The 12361-nt window shown below is 47.3% G+C and overlaps 1 protein-coding gene across 4 annotated transcripts; it reads left to right on the top strand.

The window, feature by feature from the left end:
• Positions 1–3264: 3264 nt before the first annotated feature.
• On the top strand, positions 3265–12361 carry LYSMD4 (LysM domain containing 4). Of its 4 annotated transcripts, none has more exons than XM_038420667.1 (3): positions 3265–3342; positions 6406–6693; positions 9216–12361. In XM_038420667.1, exons 2-3 carry the CDS (start codon positions 6421–6423, stop codon positions 9867–9869), a joined length of 927 nt encoding a protein of 308 aa, XP_038276595.1. In that variant the 5' UTR covers positions 3265–3342; positions 6406–6420; the 3' UTR covers positions 9870–12361. The 4 variants fall into 4 exon arrangements, with proteins under 4 accessions (XP_038276595.1, XP_038276596.1, XP_043350515.1 ...); XM_038420668.1 differs by having other exon boundaries at positions 3273–3351; XM_043494580.1 differs by lacking the exon at positions 3265–3342 and adding an exon at positions 3941–4695.

Here is a 12361-nt window from a genome sequence, read left to right as displayed (position 1 = left end):
AGCCTGGGGATGGCTTCTTCCACCCCAATATGTGATGAGAGCCTCCCGCTCTTTTGTCTCTACATTGATGCTGTAGGGATCTCTGTCCCTTCTCCTCTTCAACCAATCATGTTGGAGGGGGGGCCTAATTCATCCTAGCTGATATCTGTTATGATGCTTTTTAGCCAAGTGGAGGTGTTTGTAGCTCAGATCCTCAAAGCTATTTAACTCCCATTGCAGTCACTAGGAATTAGGTTCCCTAAATAGTTTGAGGATCTGGGCCTGGGTGCTCACTGCTCAGCCCTTTTACATTTCATCACTAGCTCATTAGCTAGGGAAGAACCATCCTTCCCTGTCTTACCCCACTGGAGTGTCAGGGGTTGCATCATTATCCATGACGTGATTCCCAAGCATTTGGCTCCCAAAAAGATCAGGGGGCAGAACTAGCAGGGCATGTGCTGTTAAAACCAGCTTTCTGAGGTTACTTCTGTCTATCTCCCTTAGGTTTTTCTACAGCAGCCGTCACTGAGCTGAGTTAGTTCTAAGCAAGAGCTTCCCTCTTGGAAAAGAATGCAGTCTCTGTACTTGTGGAATTCAGGCCCCTAGCAGAGCTGTTATGTGCATCACTGGCTGAGCAAGTGCACAGCTGAAAGGAATTAACTGTTTCTAGGAGGTCTGTGATGCAACCTAGACTCATTTCGGGGGAAAGAGGGTACACGCAGATTCCTCATGCTTTTGAAGAAACCCACAGGCCTCACACAAGGGCGTCTTGGCGCTGAGCTGTGTGTGTGTGTGTGTGTGTGTGTGTGTGTGTGTGTGTAAATGCGGGACCTGCCTGCCCATTGCAACTGACTCAGAGAGCCTGTTTCTAGTCTATCCCCACCCCAAAAGGGGGTGCCTTGCATGTGGTGCGTGTTAAGGATTTGTACTGAACTTGTTTTTTAAACATAAGCCATGGGTTCAGGGTGCGCCAAAGGAAACATACCAGTGCAGAATACACCTCATCAGCTCCCCCAACCGCAGGCACTAGCCTGGCTGCAGCTGGAGCCAGTTAAGAGCAGCGAGTGGGAGAGAGAAGGGGAGGTGGTACCGCTGGAACAAGAACTTGGCATTGGAGAGCTGCAGCTGCTCAGCCCACACCTCCTGTGGCCGTACCTGTTAATACTAGTTCAGGAGCAGCTGGAGGAGGCACAGGGAGGAAGAAGAAAAGGAGGACTTGTGGCACCTTAGAGACTAACCAATTTATTTGAGCATAAGCTTTCGTGAGCTACAGCTCACTTCGGGGAGGAAGCACATTCAACCGCCCTGATTCCAGCGTCCAACGCTAATACTGAAATAGCACAGAGGAAAAGCCAAGGGGGTTGGGAATTGCACACCGCTTGTTACAAAAAGGCCGTGCTGTAAGTCAGGAGGGCAAATCAGCGTCTGAGCCGAATGGCAAAGGGAGGGCGAGTATGCAGTTGTAAAGGGATTAGTGTTAGACTGCACTCATTCATTACTGCTATTCACCACATACATAGCTATGTAACTTTTATTACTATATCTGTGTTCTGCCCCTTTAAATGTCTCTTTATAGGACTCTGCTATCAGCTGAGACTCTCGGGCATTTTGTGTTCATTTCAGTGCAGACTGTTACAAATAACATAAACACTGGCCCCGCTCCCTCCTGGGCCCTCTATTTTTGTTCTTTCTTTTTCCGTTGTCTCTTAATGTCACATAAATGACTGAAAAGATCTGTTAGATTGCACATCCACAAAGAGCAAAATCACAATTTATTTTAAGATGGAAGCAAATTCCAGAATTAATGACACCAAATGCCCAAAACAGAGACTTAGGAGCTGTCAACTTCAGCTGTCTAGCTGATCTCACCTGCTGGGAGAGGGTACCCACGACAACATAAAAAAGGCTATAGTGGGTCAGACCAATAGTCCATCGAGCCCAGCATCCTGTTTTGTGACAGCATCGAGCTTCAGTGGGAATGTACAGAACAGAGCTATTTCACATGGTCCAATGGCCTGTCATCCAGTGCCAGTTTGTGGCAGTTGAAGGTTTAGGGACACTTGGAACAGAGGGTTCAACACAGCCAGACACCAATCGCATCCAGACACCAGCTGTAAACCAGTGTAATCTATCATGCACTAGTGTCTTCGCTGTTACATAACGTACATCTGCACTATGCTCGGCCTAGAGCTTCCAAAGAGCTTGATTGTAGCCCCAGGAAAAGTGCTGGAGATGCCAAATCCTGGCGGAGGAGGGGGACCTCTAAGCCCATCCCTGAGCCTTTGTCAACGCCTCCAACTGCCCTCAAACCGTGGCTTTGCCTCAGAAGAACATTATGCTCTGGCGATTAGAGTTGGGGGGAGGGAAGGGGGGTAGGAAGGAGAGCTAGGGTTGCCAACTTGGTAATATTTAAAAACAGCACACTACAGCAGGAGGGCCGAAGCCTCTCCTGCCCCACCTCTTCCCCCGCAAACCCTGGCACTTGCTGCTTTTCCCCTCCCATCCCCCCCCCACCTGGGAGCTGCAGCCACCTAAGGCAGGCAGGGGGCGGCCCCAGCTGAGTAGGGGCTGGTGCAGATGCTGACCCGGCGCGTCCGTCGCAGTAGCCGGACACGGGGTGGCCGGTCAGTAGCTCTGACCAGACGCTGTCGGGGGCCCCTTGCCGGTTCAAAGCTAGGCCCTAACGAGCGCGCCTGGGTGCCAGCCAGTCCAGCTCGGGGAAGACGAGCGCGCTAGGGGCGCAGCAGGGCCCGAGCGCTCAGCACGCCCGGGCTCTGGGATGGCGCATGGGCTATGGGTGGGCCTGGACGGCAGGGCCCGTGGGTGCCCTTACGGAGGCTTGTGACCGTGGGTAACTCGCTTCTGCCACTCACCCCTCGCCCGGCTGGGCATGGCACGTACTGCTGGCAGGGCAGCGTGTTTCGCTTCGAGGGCTGGTTTCTCCAGTCGCCGAGTCCGGCTTGTGGTGGGGGAGCCTAAATCCCCCCCCCATGCCCCCAGGCTACTAGCCCCTGCCCCACCAGTGCCCTGGGCTAAGCCCGGCTGGGTGGCAGCTGCCTGCAGGTGGGGGGGGGGGGGCAGTGCCAGACCAAGGCCCGGACACAGGGAAGCCCGTTGTCCCTCCCTGGGCCTCTCCGGGGGGGGGGGCGGGGTTAAAGGGACGCTGGCCCTTTAATTCTGCCCCGCCCGCCCCCGCGCTGACCGCTCAACCTAACCCTAACCCTTCCCCAGCGGCCCCGCCCATCCGCGCTGCCGATTGGTGGCTGCGGGCCCTTCTTCCGAACCAGCCAATCAGTGCGGGAGGCGGGGCAGACAGTGAGGGTGGCTGTGGCGGCTGCGGGCCGGAGAGCGGCGGAGCCGAGGGTTAGTGAGGTCTGTGTTGGGGGGGGGCTGGGCTCGCGAGGTTCCCCCCCCCCCTCCCTGGAGCTGGGCTCGAGGGGACCCCGCCCGGGGGGGGGCTGGGCTAGCGGGGTCCCCCCCCCCCGGGCTGGAGGCAGCGCCGGCGCTAGGCATAAGCAGACCCATCGATGGCTTTGGGGGGGGGGCGGGGGGAACTTGCCTTTTTTTTACTATGGGGGGGCCCAAATATTCCTGCTTTGGGAGCTCGCCCCTCCCTGTGCTGGGCGGGGGGGGGGTCGGGCTCTTTCCCCTGGGGCTGGGCTCCGCGCTGCAGGGGGTCGGGGGGGGGCTGAAGGTTTCTCCCTGGGCTACAGGAGGGAGGGACCTTGGCGGGTCCCTCCTGGGGAGCTGGAGGGGGGGGGGCAGAGACTTATTTCTAAAGAAAAGGGGGACGTGTGGCAAGGGAGCTGGAGCTCACGAAAGCTTACGCTCAGCTAAATGTGTTAGGTGCCACAAGTCCTCCTTTTCTTTTTGCGACTCCAGACTAACCCGGCTGCTCCTCTGAAACCTGTCATTATTTCTAAAGGGGAGTGTGTGTGTGGGGGGGGGGGGTGGTGGAGGACCCACTCCCTGGTCCCTAGTGCTCTGCCTGCCTGGCCCTCGCTGTTCATTCCCCACCCCGGGGTGGTGCGTCTCCCGCCTCGGGCGCTGGGTGCCCGCTTGCCACCGGGGCGTGCCTCGAAGTCACTGCCTGGACAGCGGGCCCAAGCTTGGCCTCTGCTGTGTGATGGTGGAGTCACCCCATTAACCAGGCCCTTTGAGCCCTTTCCAGAACCATCCCCAGCTGCAGCCTTCAGTTGGGTAGCTTCTTCTGCTGGTTCCTGGGAGAGGACTTCCCTCTTAAGTGGCTAGCAGCAGTCAGCTCACGAGACTGGGCTAAAGTCCACTGCAGTCACACCTTCTGCTCTCAGTCGCTCCCACACAGCCCTGCGCGAACCAATGTGGGAGTCACAGCCTGCTTTGTCTGTATTAAATGCCAGGAGGGGAAATCACGGCTTTAATGCCCTGGAAAGAAACAAACTCAGCAGGATTGGGGCCCCTGTTATTACCACAAGGGCTCAAGTTCCAATGCTTCATGCAGGAAGAGGCTAAGATGTAACAGCAATCTCAACAGTTGTGAATCACGCTAAACATAAACATCAGCATACCATTTTTTGAGTGGGCAGGGACAAATTCTTACGCTGGGGGGAGAAATGATAAACAAAACTCATTGTGGCTGAAAGCACAACTAACAAAAAAAGTAAACTTAAATCCTACATACAGCATGGCACTCTTGCACTGCTCCTGTTTGCTTGGTTTATTGCTTCTTGGCCAAAGATCAGTATCTTAAAGAAGCTCTTTATGTATTCGATCGAGGGATGTGATCGTTCCCCTCTATTCGACACTGGTGAGGCCTCATCTGGAGTACTGTGTCCAGTTTTGGGCCCCACACTACAGGAAGGATGTGGATAAATTGGAAAGAGTACAACGAAGGGCAACAAAAATGATTAGGGGTCTAGAGCACATGACTTATGAGGAGAGGCTGAGGGAGCTGGGATTGTTTAGTCTGCAGAAGAGAAGAATGAGGGGGGATTTGATAGCTGCTTTCAACTACCTGAAAGGGGGTTTCAAAGAGGATGGCTCTAGACTGTTCTCAATGGTAGCAGATGACAGAACGAGGAGTAATGGTCTCAAGTTGCAATGGGGGAGGTTTAGATTGGATATTAGGAAAAACTTTTTCACTAAGAGGGTGGTGAAACACTGGAATGCGTTACCTAGGGAGGTGGTAGAATCTCCTTCCTTAGAGGTTTTTAAGGTCAGGCTTGACAAAGCCCTGGCTGGGATGATTTAACTGGGACTTGGTCCTGCTTTGAGCAGGGGGTTGGACTAGATGACCTTCTGGGGTCCCTTCCAACCCTGATATTCTATGATTCTATGATTCTATTGTGCTTTGGGGCCATTTGGTCCTACTAGATGGTAAACTTTTGTAGCAGGTTTGTGTGTGTGCTTTTAAAGCACCTATCACTGTGTGGCTCTGATCCAGACTGGGCCCCCTGAGAGCCACATTATATGATGACAATGCAGAACCTTAGCCTGAAGTGATCGCTGCATAGGAAAACCCATCGCTGCACAGACCCGTTACAGTCATTGGGGTTCAGCATGAGTTTGTAATGGGATCAAGGCTTTAATAATTTGTTGGGTTTTTTTCCAACCCATAATTCTGATGGCAACGCATTGTATTCTAATCCCTACCGCAACTATCATTGGTTTCACAGGACTTTCACTCTAGTCGCTTTAGTCCCAGTTGTAATAAGAACAAAACTCTTGGGCAAGCTCTTTTCTTACTTAATTTGTAAGATGAAATCATCTTGATTGTCTAAGGCTGATGTTGAATATCAATTATATTTATCAGATCAAGCTATTTAAAAGAAAGATTCTTACATTCCCATAAACATAATCAGGGTTTGGGGCACAGAAAACCATCACTCAGAATTCTGTAACTAAGAGCAGACAACCAAGGACTTACAAAATGACCATGCAAAAAGGTGCATTGGGCTGGACTCTAACATCAGGGCAGTAGCAAACCAGCCGTAAATTCTGGAATACCAAAGTTTTATCATAACCAAAGACACCCAGCTCCTGGGATGGATCCACCAGGTCAGCATGCTCTTTCTTTCATCTATGACTTATTCGCAATAGTGCTAAACTAGAATTTCTGGAATGAACCCCTATTAAAATGAGCACGGTAGCATCATGCAAAGTTTTTCTGCCAGCGAAGAAACATTCTAGGCTTCCTAGGATGCGACAGTGACAGCCTCCCTTGCTGAAGTGGATACAAATGCCATAGTTAGTGCAATTGTTGAAAAGTGAGGCACATTGCAGAGCATTCTGGTGATTAGACCAGTGCATCAGACATGTACTGGCTTAATTGTGTGTGTATATTGCCAGGGTGTTGTGGTTTTGATCTGTTGTCACTGTTCTGCAGGGTGGTGAATAAACCTGTTTTTTTATGACCAGTACAACTAAAATGTCTGTTTTCTCTTACAGGCTCTAGTATAAAACATGAGGCTCTATGAGCGACTAACCAGATCTTTCCAGGCTCCCGTCACTGTCCACAATTATCCAAGCAGCCACGTTTATTTGTTTAGAAATGGCCGATCAGATCCGGATGAGTCATCAGAGGAGGAATCTGACTTCTTGGAATTACGTCCAAGGGGCAAGGAGCAGCAGAAAAGCAATTCTTCCCAAGAGAGAGCTGGGGATGTAGTGCTACTGGAACGAGAGCTCACCAAGGACGATAACCTTAACAAGCTAGCCCTGCAGTATGGTTGTAAAGTAAGAGCTGCAGCTAGATGATGCAGCTGCTTTAATTTCTTCCCTTCGTCTTATTTTCATGTGTGTGCATTTTGTAAGCACTTGTGTTTAGGGATATGTTATGTGTAGCTTAGTTTCTGTGCATACAGAAAGAAGCTCCTGTTGTCTGACACAGAAAGGCGACTGCTTCTGTGTGTGTCCTGTATTTATTGATACCCGGGTATAAACCAAGGTGATGCAGGGTGCAATGAGTCTTGTAATTAATAACACAAGGAAAATGTATTCACCTCCACACCCAGCATGACCTGGATTCCTGTATAATTTGGATGACTTAAGTGTGTTACAGCGCTCAGGTAACTCACAATTATTATTATTTTGTTGAGAGAGGACATCATCTGAACTGAAAAAGGGAAACGAGCACTGATCGTAAGGAGCTTACACCTTGTTAAGCAAACAGAAAAATATACTGTGATTACAGAGGGATCTCATAAAGCTGGGTGACTGGGTAACAAAATGGCAGATGAAATTCAATGTTGATAAGTGCAAAGTAATGCACATTAGAAAAAAAATATTGGAACTATACATATATACTGAAAGGTTCCAAATTAGCTGTTACCACCAAGAAAGAGAACTTTGAGTCACTGTGGATAGTTCTTTAAAAACTTCTGCTTAATGTGCAGCAGTGGTCAAAAAGGCTAACAGAATGTTAGGAAGTCTTAGGAAAGGGATGAAAATAAGACAGAAAATATCATAATGACATTGTATAAATCCATGCTGACGCCACACCTTGAATACTGGTCCTCAAAAGCCTCATCTCAAAAAGGATATAGTGGAACTGGAAAAGTTACAGAGGACAACAAAGATGGTCAAGGGTATGGAACGGCTTCTATACAAGGAGAGAGTAAAAGATTAGGGCTGTTTACATTGGAAAAGAGACTACTCAGAGGGATCTGATAGTCTCTAAAATCATGAATTGTGTAGAGAAAGTGAATAGAGAAGTATGTATCCTGCATTCTCATCTCCTTCTCCTCCTCCCCTGCTGAGGCCAGCTGCTACCTTACCTGTGCTGATTGCTGGCTTGTGTCTCTCCCGTGCTAGCTGTCAGCCAACTGGCAAAGAAAAAGTCTTCAAGTGGCCATTGAGCAGCCACTGCATTGACAAAGGGACTCCTGCTGCAGCTGTTGTGAAGCTGCTGGAGCGCTCCCTGTATTGTATTTACATATGGCTGTTTAAAAATTAGACTGTACATTGATCAGACAATGAAGATGCAGCTGATGGTGCATATTGGCTCATTCAGGAAAAAAGTTTTTTTGTTTTGTTTTGTTTTTTAAGCGAAATTTACTGAGTTCTTAGATTGCTTTTCATGCCAAATGCACATACAGGAGTTAGTGCAGTAATGTGCCTAAATGCTAAGAAAATAAAGCCTGGAAAATACTGTCCTGAGTGCAGTTTCTGCTGCTGGGTTTATTGCAATTGGTTAATTTGTTACATTGCCCTTCTGGCCTGTCCTGCCCTGCCCTTTCTCTGCTCCCCCCACTTGTTACCTTGAGGCACCTTTGTAAGCCTCCCCCAACTCAGGTTTGATGGTCCTGGAAACTTGACACTAATGCTTTCTCAGGCAGAGCATTCACCTTTTGCGAGTCACCTTTTCTTGCTGCCTGAGGACCAGAACCACGGCCCAAGTCTGAGGCTTGTGCATTGAAAAGCTGAACATCACATTAGGCTACACTTGTGCTTTACTTTGTTGCCTTTTCATCTCTCACATGATGTCCCGAGGAGTCCAAGGTTCCACAGTGTGAATACCGCCTCCTACAATGACACCCTGTAACTCAACCCCAGTGTTTTGTTTCCCAGGCTGTAACCAGGGCTGAATTCTGTTCAGGGCCGATTTTGGATCCTTCTTATAACTTTGGTAGTATTGATGGGCAGTGTTTACTGTTTAGGCAACTACAGGGTGTGGGGGACATTTACACAAGAGATTTGTAAATCTCAGGTGCCTAACTCCCAGAATCAGGCCTTACTAAGTCTTTTTGTGAATCTAGTCCTAGGAGCCAAAATCCCCTTGACAGTCAAAGTGCAGACATAATTTTTGAAGATGAGATGTAGGCTCCTGAATCAGTTAAACATCGCAGCACTGAGAACAGCAATACTTAAATACTTTTAAACATCTGGGCCTGTGTTCCAAAGATTTCCCCAGCCGAGTTAAGACAGGAACAGAAAACCTAGGGATGGGAATGACAAAGCTGAAGTCAAATGCAACTGATGGTCCTTGGAGACACTACTGAACGTGTCCTGAAGATTACAACTTTCAATATGTGAAGGACTGTAACTTACAAGGTTCATTGGGGTCTTAAGCTTGTTAGGAAATCTCTGACTGCAGAGTCAGAGGGCTACAAGAACACTGAGCCAGACTCCCCATAGTAGGTTTCAGTCAGCGTTTTCACTGTTGACATTTTGTGTTTTCCTGGTTTGTTCTTGAGTCAATCTTGGTAAAGGATTGTGATGCCTTAGGTTAATGTGTTTCTCCTTTCTGGATTCCATAGGTTGCAGATATCAAACGTGTCAACAACTTCATCTGTGAGCAGGACTTGTATGCTCTGAAGTCTATCAAGATTCCAGTCAAGGCCCACGGGGTGTTAACAGAGACCAGCAAAGAGTTAAAACCTCCTCAGAATGCACCTTCCCAGGCTGGAATGACACTGATTGAACTACCAGAATCTGATGATGGAGCCACCAGCAGCAGCTATTCTGAAAGCAGATACCTGACTGACTACTTTAAGGGGATTGACCAGACCATTGAGGATGTAGTGCAATCAAAAGTACATTTAAATGCAGATTTTTGCATAGAAACACCAAACTGCTCACCATCCAGTTCAGTGGGGCAAAAGGAGCCCAATAATGGTGCAGACTGTGGAATCCAGTGGTGGAATGCAGTTTTTATCATGCTCCTGATAGGAATAGTATTGCCGGTATTTTATATTGTCTATTTTAAAACACAACAGACTGGGTCGGCAGCCCATACCTCAAACACTACCTTTGCCTCGAATAGCTCAGCTCATGAATTGGGGGGAACATTGTTACAGCACCTACCAGTTGTGAAAACCCACACATGGAAGATACAGTCCAGTACTGCCTCACCTCCCAACACTGATGCCCATAAACCAGTAACTCTGACCCCACTGGATTCAGGTGGCTAATTTAAGTGAACTAATGATCTTGACTGAACAATAGGATGACATATTTTCTCTGAATGAATAAAGCTGTTTTGTAGCTTACCAAGTGCAACAGACATTTGGCTCTGCGTTTAGGTACCTCTCAAGAGTGGCCTTGTCTAAAAATCTGAACTAGGCAGACACATCAGTGTTTGTGCTCTTAAATATTGTATGGGTTATTGATTGGAATGATGCAGTCTTATAGCTCAAAGATGACAAATTTTGTATAGACTGAGCAATTTTCCCCCCACAACAATTTAAAACAATGTTTTTTATCCTCTGGCAGAACTGAGTGGGCCTTGCATACTTAACCCTACATCTGACTTTATAGCTTGATAGACTAGCTATGGTACATGGCACTGTTAAAACTAACCAGGACACTTGATACCTCCATTTCACTTTACTCTTATCGATGACAGTATTGAGCTAGAATGACCGAGGGTCTTAGCCTGCTGTGAGCACCACAGAGGCAAGGGTCAGCCTTTGCATGGAGGCCCTGTGACTTCATTAGGGCTCCATGCAGGTACCTAGTCAGGCCAGAGCTCACTGCAGGAACTAGCCCTTAGGTCAGTTATTCCTCAGTAACAGCCTTTGCTCAATAGGGATAGCGAAAATTCTGTTCAGCCATACAGTCCAACCTGCCAGCAACCTTCAGTGTCCGACTCGGCCTAAAGGCATCTTGAGCATAGTGTCGCTGGGCTGGCAGCTGTAGTACCCTACATGGACTAGTCGGCAGTCCCTTTGTCTGCACAGTGAGCTGTCTCAAGCACTGAGTTTCAGGTTCAACAGGGTGTCCTTGCTCTTAGGAGTTTAAGCTAGATGGGTTAGTGAGGAGTTTTCCAATTTGTGCAGTAATAAAAAGTCAGGGGAAACAAGCCCCCAGCTATTTTAGGAGTTCATGAGAAGGAGCATAACTTGTGGGCTAGGGCCTACAAACCTGGTGTAGGCTAATTTTAGGCATTTTTAGTGCCTGTGTAGCTAGTCAGCCATGTTTCTGATCTCCCATCTCCATCCTGAAATAAGGGCTCTTGTGTGAGTACACATGGTTGTCACAGAGCCTAATAAGTTCTTGATGCATTCTGGTATGTTGAATGGAGGCCCACAGGTTTCGGGTATAGTTTTCAAAGACTTGTTTACGGTAAATGCTGAATGTGTAGAAAGGTTCCTTACAGTATATACGGTAAATGTGGATGAAGACTAAGCTTTGGGTAGTTTGAATCTGCAATAAAAACCTCTTGATTGATGTAGCCATTTTAAAAATAAATTCAGAACTGTTTCTCATGGCTAACCACGACAGTAGAAACTAACATTTTGAAGTTGTAGAATTGAAAATACCTAAGGAAACAGTGTGTATAACATAAGCAAAAATCTCTAACATATTGACTAAATATAAGCTAACTTTCAGCATAGAGCGAACTTTAAGGAAGTTAGACTTTTCCCAAGCCTAGACACTGACATCCCAGGAGGTGCAACTATATAATGCATGTGTTGACCAGCCTGAGTGGCTTAAAGGATACTAGCTGAAATTATGGTATGAAAAGCAAAGGGTGCTGAATGCGGAAGGTAGCTGGGTCTCCCTCCCCGCCCCACACTTAACTGGAGGACAGTTATAGAATTAGTACTGTTGTAACAGGGTACAAATCACAGATTAATAAAACACTCATTAGAAAATACATAAAGGTTTAAAGCAAAATACAGAGAGAGGGGTTTTTTTCTTTCTTTCAAACACTCAGATGCAAGAGTCAATACTTTTAGATTTATTTACTAGAACAAAATTAAGCAGGTAAAAGGAGGAAACGATAGAAGACTGAAAAATAACTTTTGAAATGATTTGTCAAATTAAGGAATTGCCTGCTATTGTCTTGTCAACAGAGGGCACTGTTGTCACATAAATACCCAAAAGTTGATGAGGCAACGTGAAGGAAATTCAGATCTTAAATTTATGAGCACAGGGGTTAGTACTAGCCATCTCTGTCCCAAATTAATCTAAGTGCTAATGAATATTCTTATCTAAGGTTCTGAGATGGGTGTTGAAGTTAAGAATCAAGAGAGAGAAATTCTGTCTTTACAATAGATTATGTCAGTAATAGTCTTGCTGGCCGGAGGCACATACGTGGACAGCATTTGCGTTTATAATGACTCAAATGAAAAATGTATCTGAAAAACTAGCTGCTTGCTGCAAAGGGAGCTGGGAGGTACAATGAATAAAGTAAACAGAACCTTCCTGAGTTACAGTGTTAAGTCATGGGACTGATAAACATATATTCTTCCCGCAGCAAGTAGGAAGCTCTTGCCAGGTTTTAAGGGGGCTTGAGGGAACATAATTTCTTTTAAAAAGGTACCTAAAGCATCTGATTTCTTAAAGCCAGCTGTGTCCATTTAAAATAAATATTTTTCTTCTGTGAAGGAAAACCGGTCCCTTCTGTGGGTTAATTTTTAAATGAAGAAAAAATTCAAGAAAAGCACAGTGGAAACTA

Source organism: Dermochelys coriacea, chromosome 10 (genome assembly GCF_009764565.3).
Source record: "Dermochelys coriacea isolate rDerCor1 chromosome 10, rDerCor1.pri.v4, whole genome shotgun sequence".
NCBI lineage: Eukaryota > Metazoa > Chordata > Testudines > Dermochelyidae > Dermochelys > Dermochelys coriacea.
Note: the sequence above shows the minus strand (reverse complement) of the source record. Positions and strands in the feature narration are given on the sequence as shown.